This window comes from Astyanax mexicanus, chromosome 19 (assembly GCF_023375975.1).
Source record: "Astyanax mexicanus isolate ESR-SI-001 chromosome 19, AstMex3_surface, whole genome shotgun sequence".
NCBI lineage: Eukaryota > Metazoa > Chordata > Actinopteri > Characiformes > Acestrorhamphidae > Astyanax > Astyanax mexicanus.
In genome coordinates this window covers 844,704-863,023 of record NC_064426.1, presented here as the reverse complement: position 1 = coordinate 863,023, position 18,320 = coordinate 844,704, and the positions used below count along the sequence as shown (strand labels likewise).

General features: G+C 40.2%; 1 protein-coding gene across 1 annotated transcript in view; it reads left to right on the top strand.

The window, feature by feature from the left end:
* Window positions 1–18,320, top strand: part of LOC103037566 (protocadherin Fat 4) — a 118,520-nt gene that overhangs the window by 57,103 nt on the left and 43,097 nt on the right. The window contains exons 2-5 of the mRNA XM_022676656.2: window positions 794–925; window positions 8,513–8,774; window positions 9,795–10,145; window positions 15,539–16,461. Of these exons, the coding sequence (XP_022532377.2) occupies window positions 794–925; window positions 8,513–8,774; window positions 9,795–10,145; window positions 15,539–16,461 (1,668 nt within the window). The remainder of the gene's footprint in view (window positions 1–793; window positions 926–8,512; window positions 8,775–9,794; window positions 10,146–15,538; window positions 16,462–18,320) is intronic.

The window sequence follows — 18,320 nt, the reverse complement described above, 5'->3', positions numbered from 1 at the left end:
TTATCCCAACTGCAGTCAATTGGTAGTTATGATCTGAGATTGACCATCCAAATGATTAACCATCCATGAAAAGATAGCGGGTGGATTTGGAGGTGATCTTTTGGTCTACAATGATGGTGCATAACTTATAAATTGTCCACAAGGTAGTTTCAGAGGAGACAATGAAAGACCACATGGCCACACAACTGTGGTATTGAGGCTATTGTTCCCCTACCTGAAACCAACTGGTGTTTGTATATTTTAGCAGGTGTATGCATTTTTCTCATAATTGATGAATTGGTATCTGGTAGATGGAAATTGCCACCTGGTAGGACATCTTTACGGCGTTTGGCTAAAGTCTTATCCAGAGTAACGTATGTCTTAATCACGGTACTCCAGTAGGAGAATGTAGAATTAGGAGTCTTGCCCATGATGTAGAGTATATAGTGTTGTTCTTATCTCTACACTGCACCACCTGAAAGCAATCAACTGAATATTATGGATTACTGATATTGCATTTTCTAAAATAAGTCTTATAAGTTGACAAGGACCATTGAAAAAGTGACATTATTAGCTCACTGGTGGATTTGTAGATGGCGTGGGGACGTGGATGGATTTGGAAGTTGAGTGCAGATATGGGTTTAGCAGCTTTAGCGGACATTAGCGGAGTTTAAACAGGGTGAGGAATTGTAAAGTGTAAAGTGAAACCAGAGAAAGTGAGAACAAGCAAGCAAGACTGCTGTCTCTACATTTGCAGACAAAACCTTTTTATGTCAACGTATTAAACTTTCTTTCCTTCTTTTCTGTCTTTCAGGTGGAGATCACTCTTCAGGATATTAATGACAACCCTCCGATTTTTCCCACCGATATCCTGGACGTGACGGTGCAGGAGAACGTCGGCGACGGCTTCAGGATAATGCAGCTAACAGCCACCGATGCGGACGAGGTAAGGGGATCCCCGCGGAATACTCCGGAATACTCGCTGCCTCCTCAGAATATTCCCGCTATATATACTCTGGCAGAGCGTCCGGAGATTGAAGCGATATTCCGCCTGATAAATTATCGCTAGGATCGCTTTTAGCCGCGAGGAGAAAGTCGAACATAAGTCAAATCCAGGCTAAACCAACCAGCAGCTCACTAACGGATGGGTCTGGCTGGATGACGAATGAGCTGGTGTTGATTGATTATTGTTAATGGCATTAACAGAAGGCCTGTTAGAAGTGGTGCGGATGTGTTTGTGTGTAGGTGAGCGAATGCTGCAGTCTCATTGCGGTTGGAATGGGATCAGACTGAAACAGTGCTGAAGGGCTGGAGGTTAATTCTCACCAGGGTTGTGGAGCTGAAGCTGGAGCTCAGGCTGCTCCTGGTGTCGTCTCAGAGCTACGTTAGATTTAATCATGCAGGGAGGAACGGATGGAGAGGAAGCCGCGAGTCTGTGAGCCGAGCTGATGATCTGGCAAGGTGTTTGAGAGGGAAAACGATTTTAAAGAGGAAAAAGATCTTCTATAATAAAATCCCTTTCACTGCTCTGATGTTCACCTCTTTACTCTCTCTATTCATTGCATTCTCTCTCTCTCTCTCTCTTTCTCTCTCTTCATGAACTGAGCAGGACTAGCGATTAGCATTCAGGCTAGAGATGGTCCATCGTTTCCTTTTCTCCCTCATTCCTACCTCTCTAATGTGATGGTGTCAACTGAGATGCATAAAAGTGTGAAGCTCATGTTTTAGCCGGTTTCGTAGCGAAACGTCCAGCGCTGAATTGTGTCCTGTCAGATGCAGAGTCCCGATGAGGCTGCAGGACGTTTATCTTACATTTATCTTACCTCACAAACCAAACCTTACTCTTTCTTCATCAAACACAGGAAGAAAAAGAAGTCAGGGTAAAATCGAAGTTGCATGACTCTTCTCGTGGACCTTCCCTTTTGCCCTCATCAATTTGGAATGTCCATGTTGAGTTAGGATTTTTTTTAGATGTATCTTTACATTTTAAGCTCTTGAATCCTTTAGAGTTTTAGGGTTAAGGCGTTCAGAGTGACTCCCAGACTAAGATACTGACAACTGACTCTCCAGAGGAACATGAGATCGATTCATAGTGAAGCCTAGCAATGCTGCATTGATTGGCGGAAGCTAGAAAAGAGGTAAAGTCTGACTTTACCTGTATCAGAGGAGGCAACCCTGCACATCTTTACCCTGTGTTCACACTAGAAAGTGACAATGCAACAGTTTTCTCAACTTTATACAAATGAATTATAAAGGATTGGCTTCTTCTCATTGCTTTGGACCAATCACATACATGGCAGTCCGAGGTCTTCAAGCTTCTGCTCTCTGAACTTTTGGTTCTTTTCGCATTTCGTTCCTACCATAAGCTGAACCCACATCAATCACCCCACATAGCTTGTTTTAACACGGCAAACACGCAGACAACAGCCCAAAAAACTCTCATCTGAATGGCGAGAGAGCTAGAGCTGCAGTTGGCAGCTAACACTGCTGCACCTAGCCTTAGTGCTGGAGATTATAAGGCTCACTGTCGATTTTTGGGAAATTCAAAGTGATTACGTGTGCAGAAATATACAGTAATGCAATTAAAGCATAGTTTAAGCAAATTTACAAGCCAGTTCAGGTAAATCTTGCAGGGGTTTGATCTCAACCTTGTTGCTCTCTGAATATACATGACTTTTTAAAATCCACCACCCAAATCATATCCGATCATTAGCTGTCCTGTGGTCTGACACTGACCAATGATGAAAAAGGGTGGACATCATCTTGACAATCAACAACAGATGAGCTCCAGCCTGCAGTTTTACGCCTGTACAGTGGAACAGTGATGTAGGTGGAGCTCATGAAGCGTATTTCCAAAAAAAGATTGATGAGAGCACTTAGACGCTCTCAGATTGGCGAAGGCGGATCTGCTCGGACGTTAATGTTTCTCAGGTTGGTGCGGATGAGCGGAGATGGATTTATCTCTCCTCAGCCAGGACAGATGGTCTTGGCTAACAAGGAGGACACACTCCGAAATATCTGGAGCTTCTTCCAGTAAATCCATATGTGTGACAAAGACAGCACGAGCCAAGCTCTGAGACAGTCCACCAGAGAGCCAAGTTTTAGACATCCTAACAATCTCCGCCGTTTTAGTGCCGAACATGTGCTCGCCGTGTGGTGGGAATGGAAATGCTGTTTCCCCACATCCATCTCTCCTTCATGACCCGCTCCACTGGGACTCTGGGAAGGAAGGAAGAAAGAAAGACAGAAAGGAAGAAAGCTAGTAAAAAAAAAAAAGCTTGAGACGGGATTACAACTCGTGAAGCTTTAGAAGTCATTTGGAAAAAGTACGTTAAAACTGGCATTTAGCTGCTTCTTCTCTCTGGTCCTGCATCTAAAGATCAATTAAGGCTTGTATTGTCTCTGATCCTGAGAGACCTACAGAAGAGTTTAGTCGTAGACTTGGAATATCCAAAGTTTTGTACAAAAAAAGACCCAAAGTCTAGGTGTTTTAACTCTAACCCAGCCAGAAATGAGCCACAAAACAAACATATTGGAAGCAATTCAAGGAGATGGACCCTGCTTGGTCCAGTAAAGGTTCCACATGAAGGGGGTAAATGCTTACATTTTGGAAGGTTGAAGTTGAGTAAAGAAATAAAATAATAAAAAAGACACAGAGCTTTCAGTTTTTTTAATGCATCTTGGCATCGTGTTCTCCTCCATCCATCTTCCTCTTGAGTATATTTCAGAGGTTTTTAATTTGGTAAAATTAAAGAAACGTCTTATTTTAAAGTAGTACAGTTTTATGGTTTAGGTTAATTAGGGTTGAGTTAGGGTTGGGTGTAGGGATGTTGTATTTTGTTGTATTTTGAATCATTTATATTTAACGTAGGGTAAGGTTACATTTAATGGACATTCAGTTGAATGTTAGTTGAATGTAAGTTGGGCATCAACAAGGCCATCAAATGGACCATCCAATAAAGTGTTACCATCCCTTTTTAGCAAGTCTTTTAGGAGACGTGTGAAGTCCAGTCAGTCTCATGAAGTCTTTCGTAGAGTAGAAGTTCATGCAGTAGCTCCACCCGCTCTGAAGAACGTTCCTTCAGGGAAGTCCATCCAGATACACAGAAACAGAAGTGCTTTAAACGTGCATCAGTGTAAAGTGATGGTAATTAGGCCGGCGTGGTGTAATTTGCCTGACGGCTTGTCGCTGTGTGAGTGCGCTGAGTTCAATCCTGTTTCAGGAAGCTGGGATTTCCTGCTTGAGCCTGTACACCCCCCCATCTACCCCCACCTCCCCCTCCACCCTCCTTATTCCAGCTCATACCTTCTTTCTTTTTCCTTTTTCTTTTTAAATTTTTCCCTCCATACCTCCAGTACCACTGTAAGCCCGGATAAATTGAATTTACTTAAATAATTGAGGAAACCAGTTGCCTTAAAAAAGATAAATAATGGGTAATAAAAACTTAAGTTAGCATAACTTAAAACATCAAGTTATTACAACTAAAGTGGAAGTTGATTTAACTTTTTTTTTTTACTTTTATTTATGTTATACTGTAAGACCAGATAAGTTGAGTTTACTCAACGTTTTTTAAAGCAGCCGGTTTGCTCTTTTTTTTACATAAGAAAAGGGGAATGAAAACTTGAGTTAGCATAAATTAAAACATCAAGTTACTGTATTACAACTAAAGGGGAAGATGATTTATTTGTAAGGGAGCCCAGGGGGGGAATCACTACACACTGATGGTGAGTGTCTGGTTAGTCAGAAACTGTTGGACACGCCCAGTATGCAAATAGATTGTGACAGAAGCCAATAGAAAAGAAGCTTTTAATGAGAAAACAGACTAAACTCAGTTATTATAAGTTGGTTCAACTCAAAGTTCAATCTCAGTTTGAATAGTACAGTATATGTGCTCACAAATTCAGTTCAGCTAACTCAAAATAGTTGAGTTTTGTTTAGAAATCTCCAATTTTATATAAAACAGAGTTTAAACAGTGTAGTTTTATTTAACTGGATTTCCGTATGCTTTCAGCATCCTGTTGTGTTTTAATTGCACCACACACACACACACACACACACATATATATACACACACACACACACTCAGTCTGGGCTATAAAACTCTTAAACTCTTTAGTGGGAGTCAGACAAGCGGTCAGTGTTGAATTCGTAGGCCCCCGTCTCAGCCCCCCCCCCCCCCCCCCCTCCAGTTCACAGCCCTACCATAGCTTTAATTGGCTAGCAAAGGGGAATAGCGGAGCCCCAGCCCAGGTGGCTGATGGGAAATCCAGATTGTGAGCGCTGATCGATGACAGCAGGGGCCAAAGAATAACCTATTTTCCTTCCCTCATCGCTCTGTGTTTCTGTTTCTGTCGTTCTTTCATTCATTCCTTCATACTGGAGCCCGATTCAGACAATTAACACAGACAATCACAGGCTAATCTAATTACCCGCAGTTGTTCAGAGGGACACTAGATGAAGCGACGCAGCTTTAAAAGGTATAAGAGGGATTATAACGAAAGCTCTAGAGGACCTCCCGAGTCCCGAGTCCTGCAGAGTGGATCCCACTGTCCCCCTCACTGTTAATGATCATATATGTGACAGCGTGTTGAGTAGCGTCTTTTGAAGTCGTCCGGAGCTCCTGTTCTATATGGAGACAGCGGTCTCTGCACTCTCTTCTTTGTTTTCGGCTTAAACTGGCGCATCACACTCCATCAGCACAGATATTCATCCGCCCGCCGCTCTACCGCTTCTCCTCTTTCAGACTTGCCGTAGTGCTCTGATGAGAAAAAAACATGATGAGTAAAATTTACTTTTTTTAAGTAAATGGTACCACTTTAAAATAAGGCTATATTTTATAAAAGATTGACAACCTAATTAGTGACCATTTATTATAAACTAATTGTAAACCATTTATAAACCATTTATAAATGTAGTCTCATTTTAATGTGGTATCAAGTAAATTTAATTTCAGATAAATTTAAGTAACTTCAATTCGGTTTCAAGACTTAAATGTTACACAGAGTAAATAAGTGAACTGAACTTCAGTCAATCCTTTACTTAATTTCTCTAAAAATATTACCTAATTACAGTTATTTAATTTATACAATATTACTCAAATAACTTATGATACATAATATATTATAATGTAAATATTTTTCAACACATGGACAGCATATAATACATCCTTTTTAGTATACTAAACATGCCATGCACGTGTTGAGACAGTGAGAGTTCATCTGTTTACAAAATGTTTTGAGATTATGTAAATATTGTGTGTTTTAACTAAAAATATTTAAATTTCAGGAACTATAATATATCATGTTCAATATTGTATAAATTAAGTAATTGTAATTAGGTAATATTGTGTGCAGAAATGAAGTAAAGTTTACTAAAAGAAAGGATTGATTCATTAAAAATAAATGAAGTAAAGTTTAATAAAAGAAAGGATTGATTCAGTAAAAATAAATGAAGTAAAGTTTAATAAAAGAAAGGATTGATTCATTAAAAATAAATGAAGTAAAGTTTACTAAAAGAAAGGATTGATTCATTAAAAATAAATGAAGTAAAGTTTACTAAAAGAAAGGATTGATTCAGCCAAAATAAATGAAGTAAAGTTTACTAAAAGAAAGGATTGATTCAGTAAAAATAAATGAAGTAAAGTTTACTAAAAGAAAGGATTGATTCAGCCAAAATAAATGAAGTAAAGTTTAATAAAAGAAAGGATTGATTCATTAAAAATAAATGAAGTAAAGTTTACTAAAAGAAAGGATTGATTCAGTAAAAATAAATGAAGTAAAGTTTACTAAAAGAAAGGATTGATTCAGTAAAAATAAATGAAGTAAAGTTTACTAAAAGAAAGGATTGATTCAGTAAAAATAAATGAAGTAAAGTTTACTAAAAGAAAGGATTGATTCAGTAAAATAAATGAAGTAAAGTTTAATAAAAGAAAGGATTGATTCAGTAAAAATAAATGAAGTAAAGTTTACTAAAAGAAAGGATTGACTGAAGTTCAGTTCACTTATTTACTCTGTGTAACATTTAAGTCTTGAAACTGAGTTGAAGTTACTTAAATTTATCTGAAATGAAATTTATTTAAAAAAGCAAATGCTTTAAAAAGTTGTGAACCTTTTTTTTAAAGTAAATTTTACTCATATTTTTTTTTTTCAGGGTATCAGATGTTTAGCGGCTGTGCTGAGCGCAGGGACCGGGGATCTATTAGTGGAATTTATAGAGGAACACAATACTCCTCACAGTTCAGAGATCAGGGCCAAGCCCGCCGAGACGCTGCCATTCCACCATTCTGCTACTGCTGTCTGTCTTTCTCTCGTTTTTTCTTTATTTCTTCCTTCTTTCTGGTCCTCCTCTCCCTCTTTTCCTCCCGTTCTCTGGTGTGGTCGTGCGATGGCGAGCTGGTGTAGTGTTTAGCTCGGTCTATGAAAGGTGGATAGATTAGATCTGAACTCTTTCTGTGTACCTGGGCTAATGTATTCCGCGTCTGGGGACAGAGGTATGTCTGCCCCGGTGTTGGACGTCCACTCAACACCACAGCGCTGACCCTGCTGGCCGAAACCCAACACCCGCCCGAGGGGAAAGAAATACTTAGCACTCTCGCTGATTGGTATTAATAAATTCTGAAGCAGGGAACTCTGGGAGTGCGGTGCAGCAGTGTTTAAGGCTGTCGGAGGTGAGGAGGAATAGTGAAAAAGTCAACATGTTCAACATGTGCTACTTTTGCAGGGCTTTTGCTCTTTTTTTTAGGTGTTTTTAGGTGTTTTTAGGTGTTTACGGCTAATGTCGCGCTCGCTAGCATGCTAAGCATGCTACACATTTCAGATGATGAGGTGAGAAAGCTGAATAGCTTAGCATGCAGCTGTGAAAACAAACCAGCATTCATTCATTCATGCTTTACAGATGGCAATATAACATATAATATCTTAATAATAGCTTAATAATTGGGCTTTGGGGTCTACAGCTCTGAAAAAAAAATAATAAAAGAGCACTTATTAAAAATGATGAGTTTCTTTGATTTTACCAAATTGAAAACCTCTATAAAATGATCAAGAGGAAGATGGATGATCACAAGCCATCAAACCACCAAACTGAACTGTTTACATTCATTTTTGCACCAGGAGTAAAGCAGCATAAAGTTATCCAAAAGCAGTGTGTAAGACTGGTGGAGGAGAACATGATGTCAAGATGCATAAAAAAACTGTGATTAAAAACCAGGGTTATTCCACCAAATATTGATTATTTCTGAACTCTTAAAACTTTATTAATATGAACTTGTTTTCTTTGCAAGTCTCAAGCTCAATTTTTTTTGTTATTTCAGTCATTTCTCATTTTCTGTAAATAAATGCTCTAAATGAGAATATTTTTATTTGGAATTTGAGACTACACCAACAACACAACTCTTAAGATACCAAGACATTTTTAAACATTTGTGGTTCACTGTCATTTGGAAGCTATAGCTGGTCTACATTAGTGCCAATTTACATTTCTAAAGATCAATTAAAAGCCTAGTTAAACCAGTTCTTCTCTTTTGATCCGCAGGGTCCTAATGCCCTGGTCACATACACCATCATCAGCGGCGCCGACGACAGCTTCCGGATCGACCCCGAGTCAGGTGACCTCATCGCCACCAAGCGATTGGACAGAGAGCGCCGGTCGAAGTACTCTCTCCTGGTGCGGGCGGACGACGGGCAGCAGTCCTCGGACATGACGGTCAACATCACCGTGAGCGACGTGAACGACCACACGCCGAAGTTCTCACGCTCCGTCTACTCCTTCGATATCCCTGAAGACATGGCTCCAGGTACGCTGCGTTTCTTTAATTGGTCTTGTTTTAACTTTTTTTATCTTTACAGTTGATGAAGGTTTATTAGAGTAGAGTTTGTTAGCGAGGATTAAGCTTAGCATTGTAGCATAGAATGCTAGAAAGAGTAGAATGGAATCTATTGTTGTCACCAACAGTAGGATAAAAATGTTATAATGCTGAATTGTGGTTGTATGGATGGATGGATAGATGTCTTAAAGGGTCAGTGTTCTCTACCTGAAGAAAGTGGTGGAAAATCTCGGCCTTGGGTCGGGTTTGGGCTGAGAATCTAAGCTCTACATGTCTTTAGGTACTTTTTGCTGCGACTGATGCCCAAAGACTGATTCAAGCCCAATTTATTTGGAACCAGTATTAGAACCATTTACTCTTCCACAGAAAGGGTCGTTAGGTTCAAGACGGTTCCAGACGTTTCCAGATGATTCCAGACTAGAGAACTCTCTTTCCTTTTGTCTTCAGGAATCGTAGACAGTGTGTTGAAGTGGTGGAACATGACTTCACCGGGATCAGTCGGGTTATATGGGCGAGGTAAACAGTGGTAATGCTGGCGGGGTCAGAGAGCAGGGTGGATTAGACGGCGGTGGATTAGGGTAACCCAATCTGCTGCTTCATGGAGTAAAACAGGATCAGGACTCTAAACCATCTAGGAGGAGCCGGGCCAGACTAAATATATAAATATATAAATATATAACACTTGAGTGACTTGCGACCATAACTGTCTGTTCGGTGTCGCGGCCTCTAAAGGTGGGGCTTTAAATGGTACAAACAACACTTCAGCTTTTCCCCAAAACCACAGAGATCAAACTCTAGCTCTGAGAGCAGCAGTAATAATAAACTCCCCCGGGAGTTTGAGAGAGAGAGTGAAAGCTGTACGGTTCTGTGTTTTGGCCGGGTGCGGTTAGACGCAGCTTTGATCCGGGGAGCCGCTCGTGTTCGCCCGTCTCCTCTGTCTCTGCTTCCTCTCATGTCTCTGTTCCTGTCTCTGTCCTGTCCGTCTCCCAGGCTCCATCGTGGCGGCGATCCTGGCGAGTGACTCAGACTCCGGGGTAAACGGGGAGATCACCTACTCCTTGGAGGAGGACGACGGCGACTCCACCTTCCTCCTGAACCCGGTGACGGGCGTCTTCAACGTGACGCAACCGCTGGACTACGAGACGCAGCAGTACTACATCCTGACGGTGCGGGCGGTGGACGGCGGAGGACAGGCCAGCTCCGTCCGGGTCTACTTCAACGTCCTGGACGTTAACGACAACCGACCCGCGTTCAACACCAGCGTTTACAGCACGTCCATCTCCGAGAGCCTGACCCCTGGATCCTCCATCCTCACCGTGGCGGCCAGCGACGCTGACGACGGTGAGATCTTTAGTTTCTGAATCTTTGTTTCTGTTTCTGTGATTTTGCTATTTTTATAAACTACGATAAACATTCCTCTCAAATTCCAAATAAAAATATTGTTATTTAGAGCATTTATTTGCAGAAAATTACAAAAGAAGCAGAGCTTTCAGAAATCAATATTTGGTGGAATAACCAAATGGTTTTTAATCACAGTTTTATTTTTTTATGCATCTTGGCATCATGTTCTCCTCCACCAGTCTTACACACTGCTTTTGGATAACTTTACTGGCAACAATTCAAGCAGTTCAGCTCAAATCACACTTCCTCTTGATTATATTCCAGAGCGTCTGGTAAAATTTGGTAAAATCAAAGGAACTCATATTTTTTACAACTTTCCAGATTTTTTTTTTCTCTTAGTATACCTTCATTTTCTACATTGTTTCTTTTGAAGTCATTATTATAAATAGTTCATCCTGAGAAAACTTTCTACTAGGTTCTTAAGCATTTCTGTGAAGATTTGTTTGCATTCAGTTACAAAATAAGCTTTACAAGCAGTAAAGAGATGTTTAAAACTGATCATCTAAACAAGAGGAGCTTGAGGATTTTGAAGAATGTAAAATATAAAACATATTCTGGTTTGTTTAACACTTTTTTGTTTACTACTTAATATTAATCTACAATGCAGAACATTGTAAAAATTAAAAATAATGAAAAAACACTGAGTTTAAGCTGTATCTAAACTTTGGCTGATACTGTATACTCTATAAGCTGTATAACTCAAGAAAACACAACAATAAAAGCTAAAACTAAAACAGAACCGGGTTCAGCTGAACTGAAATGAATGACCCAAGTCAGCTGGAGTTCTGAACCACTGCCAGTTCGAGAACTGAGCTGGGAATTGTGGGAGAGCGGATTTAGGGAAGTATGAAGGTAAGGAAGGAATTTTAATATTTTATTGACGTCATATCTCACATCACTGTTTCAGCAGGAGTAACTCGGGGTTCGCTGACACTCGTCTGACCTGATTTTCTTATAGTTTCTCTCCGTATGAAAAATGTGGCGTTTGTAACGCCGGGTCCGCGGCGCTCCAGCGAGAGTATAGAGTTACGCTCCTCTCTACAGCCGTAGATATTATATATGCATACTCCGCCGCCGCGCAGCGATATCCGATCCACGGAGCTGAAAGATGGAGCAGATCTGGCTTCGTTTTGCATTCTAGCTCAGCACATAACCCGCCATGCATTTTTTACACAGCCTGCTGTTACTTTTACACACATGTTAGCTTAGCATTGCTTCTATTTTAGCTTAATTCACCTAGCTTTATTAGCTTAGCATTGAGTATAGAGATTTAAAGTTCTAGAGTAGTTGTTCTAGAAGAGATAAAAGAGTTAGCCTAGCATTATACCCTTCTATTGTGTGATTTAAACACTATAGCTTCAACTTTTTACATATTAGCCTAGCTCCTCTACCATTTGGCTATTTTTTCATGGCATTGTTAGTCTACCCTGCAAACAAAAAATCATCTCAAAATCAGTTTCTGCTGGTAACAAGTCTATTCAGATGGTTTAATCTAGTTTTTGATGGTCATGCTGATGAAAACATACCATTAAAAATGGTATGTTGATCTTTCTGGTGCCAGCTTAGTAGACTGTTGGCTTGGTTTAACATTGATGTTATGGTTGAATCAATGCTCTTTCGCTCAACCCTTAATAAAGCATAGCTCACATTCAGGATGCTCAAGATAGATAGATAGATAGATAGATAGATAGATAGATAGATAGATAGATAGATAGATAGATAGATAGATAGATAGATAGATAGATAGATAGATAGATAGATAGATAGATAGATAGATAGATAGATAGATAGATAGATAGATAGATAGATAGATAGAACCAATTGAACCAATCTGATTAAACATTTGATCTCAAAAAACACAACAATAAAACAAATAGAACAATTAAACAATAGAAGAATTGGTGCCAAATTAAAAAAAAAAAAAATACTGCAAATGGAATAAAACCACTTTTTCCCTTACTCCATCCAACCGTTTTTATAAATTGCATGGTGATGAAATCTGAAAAAAAAAAATGTTAATTTAAGGCAAAGGTTAAGGATCTTCAACATTAAAATTTAAAGCTTTACACAACCATTTAACATTAAATGTTGATTCAAAATGACTGGAAATTACTTGAATGCTGATTTTAATATTGAGATATGATTATCTAGCTTGATCTGGATGATCATGTTTATTGTATACAGATTATTTAAATCATATTCAAACCCGAACAAACACATTCACTATACTGATCAAAATCTTAGCTGTTTAACCACCAGCTAACAATTTGTGGTTAGTTAATGCTTAGTAAGTTTCATAAGCATTAAATTAATAAATATTATTATTATTGTTATAGCTCTGCTGCCCATTTAGCCTCATTTCCACAGGCTTGTCAGTCTCGGATCTACAGGGTTAATATTTTCCTTGCATGCAGGCGTCCCGCGCTACCGCTAACTCTCACGGTAGAGCTAGCCTAGCGCTAGGCCCCTCCTGAGAACGTTTTAGGCTAGCGCCAAGCCGCCTCTCTCAGACTCAGGGCTAAATTGGTGTCTAATGTGGTTATGGTGACCTACATTCTTTCTTCTGGCATTCCTCTCTCTCTCTCTCTCTCTCTCTCTCTCTCTTTTCCTCTCTTTCTCTCTCTCTCGCTCTGTCCCCTCGGTCTCTGTCCACACGCTCCTGATGCTAGCCGTCTGGCACGGCGCTAACCGTATCGCTCTCTGAACGGCATTGTGGGAGCTTCCTGGGTCGTGACCCCTGTGTCCGCGGCGACGACAGACGGTGGGGGGGGCTCCGGCCGATGAACAGATAGCTTGTGTACTGTAAACAGGAGGGAATTGTGGGAAGGTGCCGAGGCGCTCTGCATGAGCGAGCCGGCGGCTGGTGCTCTGGACGCTCAATTTGAGCTGGTTTGCGTCGCGATCTGGGCTACTGCTCCGCCATCTGATACTATAGCACTCATTAGCCAATCAGACGCAAGCTTTACACACGCTTACTGTGTGAACTGCCAGGGCTTTTACTTTAAGATGACCTTTATTTATGCTTTTTGCAGCAAATGCTATAAAATATGTATTACTTTTTTTGAATAAGTTTTATTTTTGCTTCTAGCTCATTTAAACCCTGCTGAAGAATCCAGCTCAACATTTTACAAGCTTTGGGCTCTATTTAAGCAATCTGTATGCAAAAGCTGTCATCAGTCATGTACCAATTATCTTAATTAATTATGGATGTGGTTACTTTTGGCCGTAACGTGAAATAAACCAATAAGAGTGTCTCTTTCTCATCAGTCAGGTGAGCTCTGACTTTGGCAGATTGCTATTTTAAAGGTGCAGCTACCTGGACGTGTCCAACACTTCTCATTCTGTATGTATTCTATTTTTGATGCATGCACTATAGGTCTGTGTAAAAAGTTGAGCTGTGTACGCAATTGTTGCCAAGATGTCGATGAACGTCTGACTGTTGGCGTCTGTCTAGGTTGTATTCAGTCAGTGGAGCTCCTGTGTTTTCTGTTACCAAGATAAACAAGCAAAACTCCAGAAATGTACCTGAACACACCTCATTTCCAGAACACCACGCCCATCAGTGTAGATATATTCAGAAGATCTGCTGCTGTTTAAACCAGACAGGAGGAAATTAGGGGTGAAAATAGACGTTTTTTAGTTTATAAACGGTACTTAATTTAACATTTCCGTAATATTAGTATTATAGTATTTGTCTAACTGGGAAATGTAATGTTGTGTGAGAAACGTTCTAATAACTTTATGATGAAATATAAGTTAATATTTTATATGTTATAGGTTAAACTTCCTGGAACTTTGTTTAAAATGATACTAAACGTTTTTAAAATGTTCTCTATTATCTGTGAAGCTCATCTTCAGCTCATCAATCCAGACTGAGTTGATAGTAAAAGTGCTGTTTTTGTTTTATCAGTAAAAATATCACAGTTGTGTTTGCAGGTAGTGGTTTAGATGATTGATTATGTCATTTTGCATACGGTATATAAATGTGTACAGTCAGTTCTATTGTGTAAATCTCAGTGTTTTTCTGCATGTGGGAGATAACGCTGATAGCAGTGTGAGCTGTGTCAGCGTTTTTACTCAGTAATACAGTAACGCATTCCTCCTTTATCAGCCGGCGCTCGGCTATAACTGCGATATTCCTGATCCAGCCGCATTCCTGAGCCCAAAATACCCATAATTCACACGCAGGAAGTGAAGATATCAGCTCCAGATGTTGTTGTAACAATATGTGGAAAAGCATCAATCAAATAACGCGTATCAGTATTTAAGGTCTTTTTTTAATCGTGAGACGTGCGCCCCGCCGACCTTCTGGATAAGGAAGGACTATTTTATGCTCTACATTTATTACAGCCGTTCATCTGGAGCGCAGGAACACTTCAGACGTAAAAATGATTTGCTGGACACACATAAACCCCGTCGGTAATTTAGGTCTAATATCGCTGCAATGATGTTTTATTAAAGTCATCAAAACATCAGATCAAATCCCAATCCCAATCTTTCACTCGCCAAAAGAATTTAAAACTACCAGAAGCCTCTGCTGCTGTGCTGGAGGTGTTGATGTTTATTTCAATATAAAGAACATATATATATATACATATATGTATATACATATATACAGCTCTGGAAAAAAATACATACATAATAATTTACCAAATTAAAAATCTCTGGAATATAATCAAGAGGAAGATGGATGATCACAAACCATCAAACCACCAAACTGAACTGCTTGAATTTTTACACCAGGAGTAAAGCAGCATAAAGTTATCCAAAAGCAGTGTGTAAGACTGGTGGAGGAGAACATGATGCCATGATGCAAAAAAATAGAAAACTGTGATTAAAAACCAACCAGGGTTATTCCACCAAATATTGATTTCTGAACTCTTAAAACTTTATGAATATGTTTTTTTTTATTAGAGTCTGTGAAATTGGTTCTGTATAGAACCAAAATGGTCATTTGTTGAGTATGTAAAATCCGTGTTAAATGTATACTCCTAAATAAGGATTTGTTACATTGATTGATTTTCTTTCTTTATAGAACCAGTTTAGTTGGTTATATACTGTTTAGTACACTCTTAAAAATGTTTATTTAATGGTTCTTTATCAACATCATTGGTAACAATAATAAAAAAATAACATTTGAACCCTTAAACGGTCTTGGTGGGAAATCTTTTTTGGGGATCTTTTGTAGATGTTCACAAACATGTTTCTTGATAGCACCAACAATGTTTTGCACGATTGTTACCAACCCAATAACTATACATAACTGTAATTACTGTACGACTGTAATTGAGAGTATATGTTGTATACTCATAGCTGGTTTGCTGTTGTTTCAGGTCCCAATGCCCAGCTGTCCTACAGCATAGCGTCAGGAGACCCTCAGGCTCACTTTGGCATCACGACCGCGGGCGTTCTCCAAACCCGGAAACTCCTGGACAGAGAGACCCAGTCCTTCTATAACCTCGTCGTCACCGTCAATGACATGGCGCTTCCTCCAGCCACCCGCTTCACCAGCACCGCCCAGGTATCCGTCATCCTCCTGGACGTCAACGACTGCCCGCCTGTGTTCACCTCACAGAAGATGGCCTACATCCAGGAGAACACGGCGGTAGACACGGTGGTGTTCACGGTGCAGGCGAACGACGCTGACAGCGGACCCAACAGCTACGTGGAATATTCCTTGGGCGGCTCGTATGGAGTCAAGTTCAGCATCGACAACATCGACGGCAGCGTGAGGCTGGTGGGAGAACTGGACCGTGAGGAGATGGCCAATTACTCATTGACCGTCGTCGCCACCGACAAAGGCCAGCCGCCGCTTTCTTCCACGATGGACGTCACCATGATGGTGCTGGACGTGAACGACAACACGCCCAGCTTCTCTCAGAACATCTACGACATCGAGATCGAGGAGAACACGCTCAGCGGAACCGACATCCTGCAGGTGTTCGCCAGCGATGCCGACGAAGGCACCAATGGACAGATTCGCTTCTCCATCGCCGCCGGAAATGGGAACTCGGATTTCCGAATCGACTCGGTGACGGGGGTGATCTCCGTCGCCAAGCTGCTGGACCGGGAGACCCGGGCATCGTACTCACTGGTGGTCCAGGCTGCCGACCGCGGGAGCAGCCCCAGAGTCGACCGCGCCACGGTGAACATCGTACTGCTCGACGTCAACGACTGTGCACCAGTGTTCGAGCTCTCGCCGTATACCGTCAGAGTCCAGGAGAACCTCGCTGACCTTCCCAAGAACATCTTACAGGTATGAACAGAAGAATACTTTACACAATCTAAATTAATTCAAATTTTACAGGAAATATAAATAAAAGATTGTGTTGTTTTGGTGTAGAAGATCAAATCCATAAATTGAACCATACATGCAGAACCACCCAAATGGCAGAAAACCATGTAACTGACCAGTTTGTAGGTGTTTTTCAGAAATTTTAAGATTATTTCACTTTTGACATTTGCACTCGTCACAAAACCTTGGCAGAACTTTAGAAACTCATTTTTCATTAAATAAAATTAAATAAAAGTAGAACCAATTTAGTTCATGCACCAACTGTGTAAGGAAACCATAAATTGAAACCATTTAGTGGTAGACTTTAGTGGTCCACTTCTCCAATTGTCCACCAGTCCAACTGTCCACTTCTCCACCCGTCCAACTGTCTATCTATTCAACTGTCCACATGTCCAACTGTCCCGCAAAGGAGAACCAGTGAACTGATTGATGCTCACAGAGAACATCTAAATCCATATCTGTGCAGGTGGTTTTAATGTTATGGCTATATGTAACTGGACCTTCCTGTGTGTTGGACCCGGTTCCCGCGGGTCTGCGTGGTGTGATGGATGGTTGGCGTGGTCTCGGTTCTGCAGGCTGGTGAGAACAGTGATGATTACTGTAAGGAATATCCAGCAGAACCAGTAAAGGACGTAATGAGGGTGGTCCAAACCATCAGCGGCGAAACCAGCGCTCACCTGGGACAGAACCCAACACCAGAACCGCCTACCCACCCTGACAGCTCTGCCTCTGCCACACACACTTTAACTGGACCCGGTGCCAACAGTACCGCGAGTACCACGCCAGGATCACACACTTATACACTCACACACTCGTACTAGCAAACACTGCGATCTGGGGACAAATAAAAGTGTCAGATGGAAATAAGGTTCAGTAAGATGGTTCTAAATGATACATGGTTCTTAAAGAGAGAGTTTTTGAAGAACCTTTATATTGAACTTACATATAAAGTAACATATTCTTTACTAAATGGTAGAATTTATACAAAAAGGGTTCTATAAAAGGGTTCTCTTCCAATTAGCCACTTTTTTTCCTTCTAAACATGTAAAACAGAGTTCTTTTAAAGTTCTTTAAAAGGCAGTGCTCCCCTACAGATCCCCAAGAACCATAAAACCGGTTCCTCTATAATGCAACAAAATCTTTTGTCACTTATTTTAAAACTAATATATCTATATGGTTATGTAAATAACACATATGGAACCTCTTAATGTATAGAGTGTCAGGAACCTTTTATGAAACCAAATCTGCTGAAAAGGAAAGAAAAAAGTAAAAAGGGTTCTTTGTAGAACCCAAAAAAGGAACAGTGATCAACTATAGACTTTTTGTTTGGGGTTCTTAAACGGTTCTTTAGAAATACATTGGTTTTACATAGAGCGTCAATAATAATACATTTAAATAGTTATTTTAATACTATTAAATTTCTTGTTGCTTGTTCTTTAAAAAGTGTTAAAACCAGTAAAGAACCTAAGGATGCCTAAAAAGACAAAGAAATACCAACTCTAGTGCAGATTAAGTACAAATGGTTCTGTTACAAGTCAAGGAACCCTTTATAATCCTTTATTATTATGGTATATAAGCACTGGAACCAGTCAGGAACTTGATTGTGTCTAGAAAGTCAAAGAATTGCACTCAAGTGCAGATTAAGTACAAAGGGTTCTATATAGGTAAGGTATGTAAGATTTTAAGACCTTTTGACACTATTTTTCTTTTTAGTTTCTTTAAAGAACCTGAGAACCTCATGCACCAAGCTTTAAAACAGTCCTTGTGGTTCTGTATCCAGTAAAAACCAAAGTATTTCGTGTAAGAACTCCTAATCAACC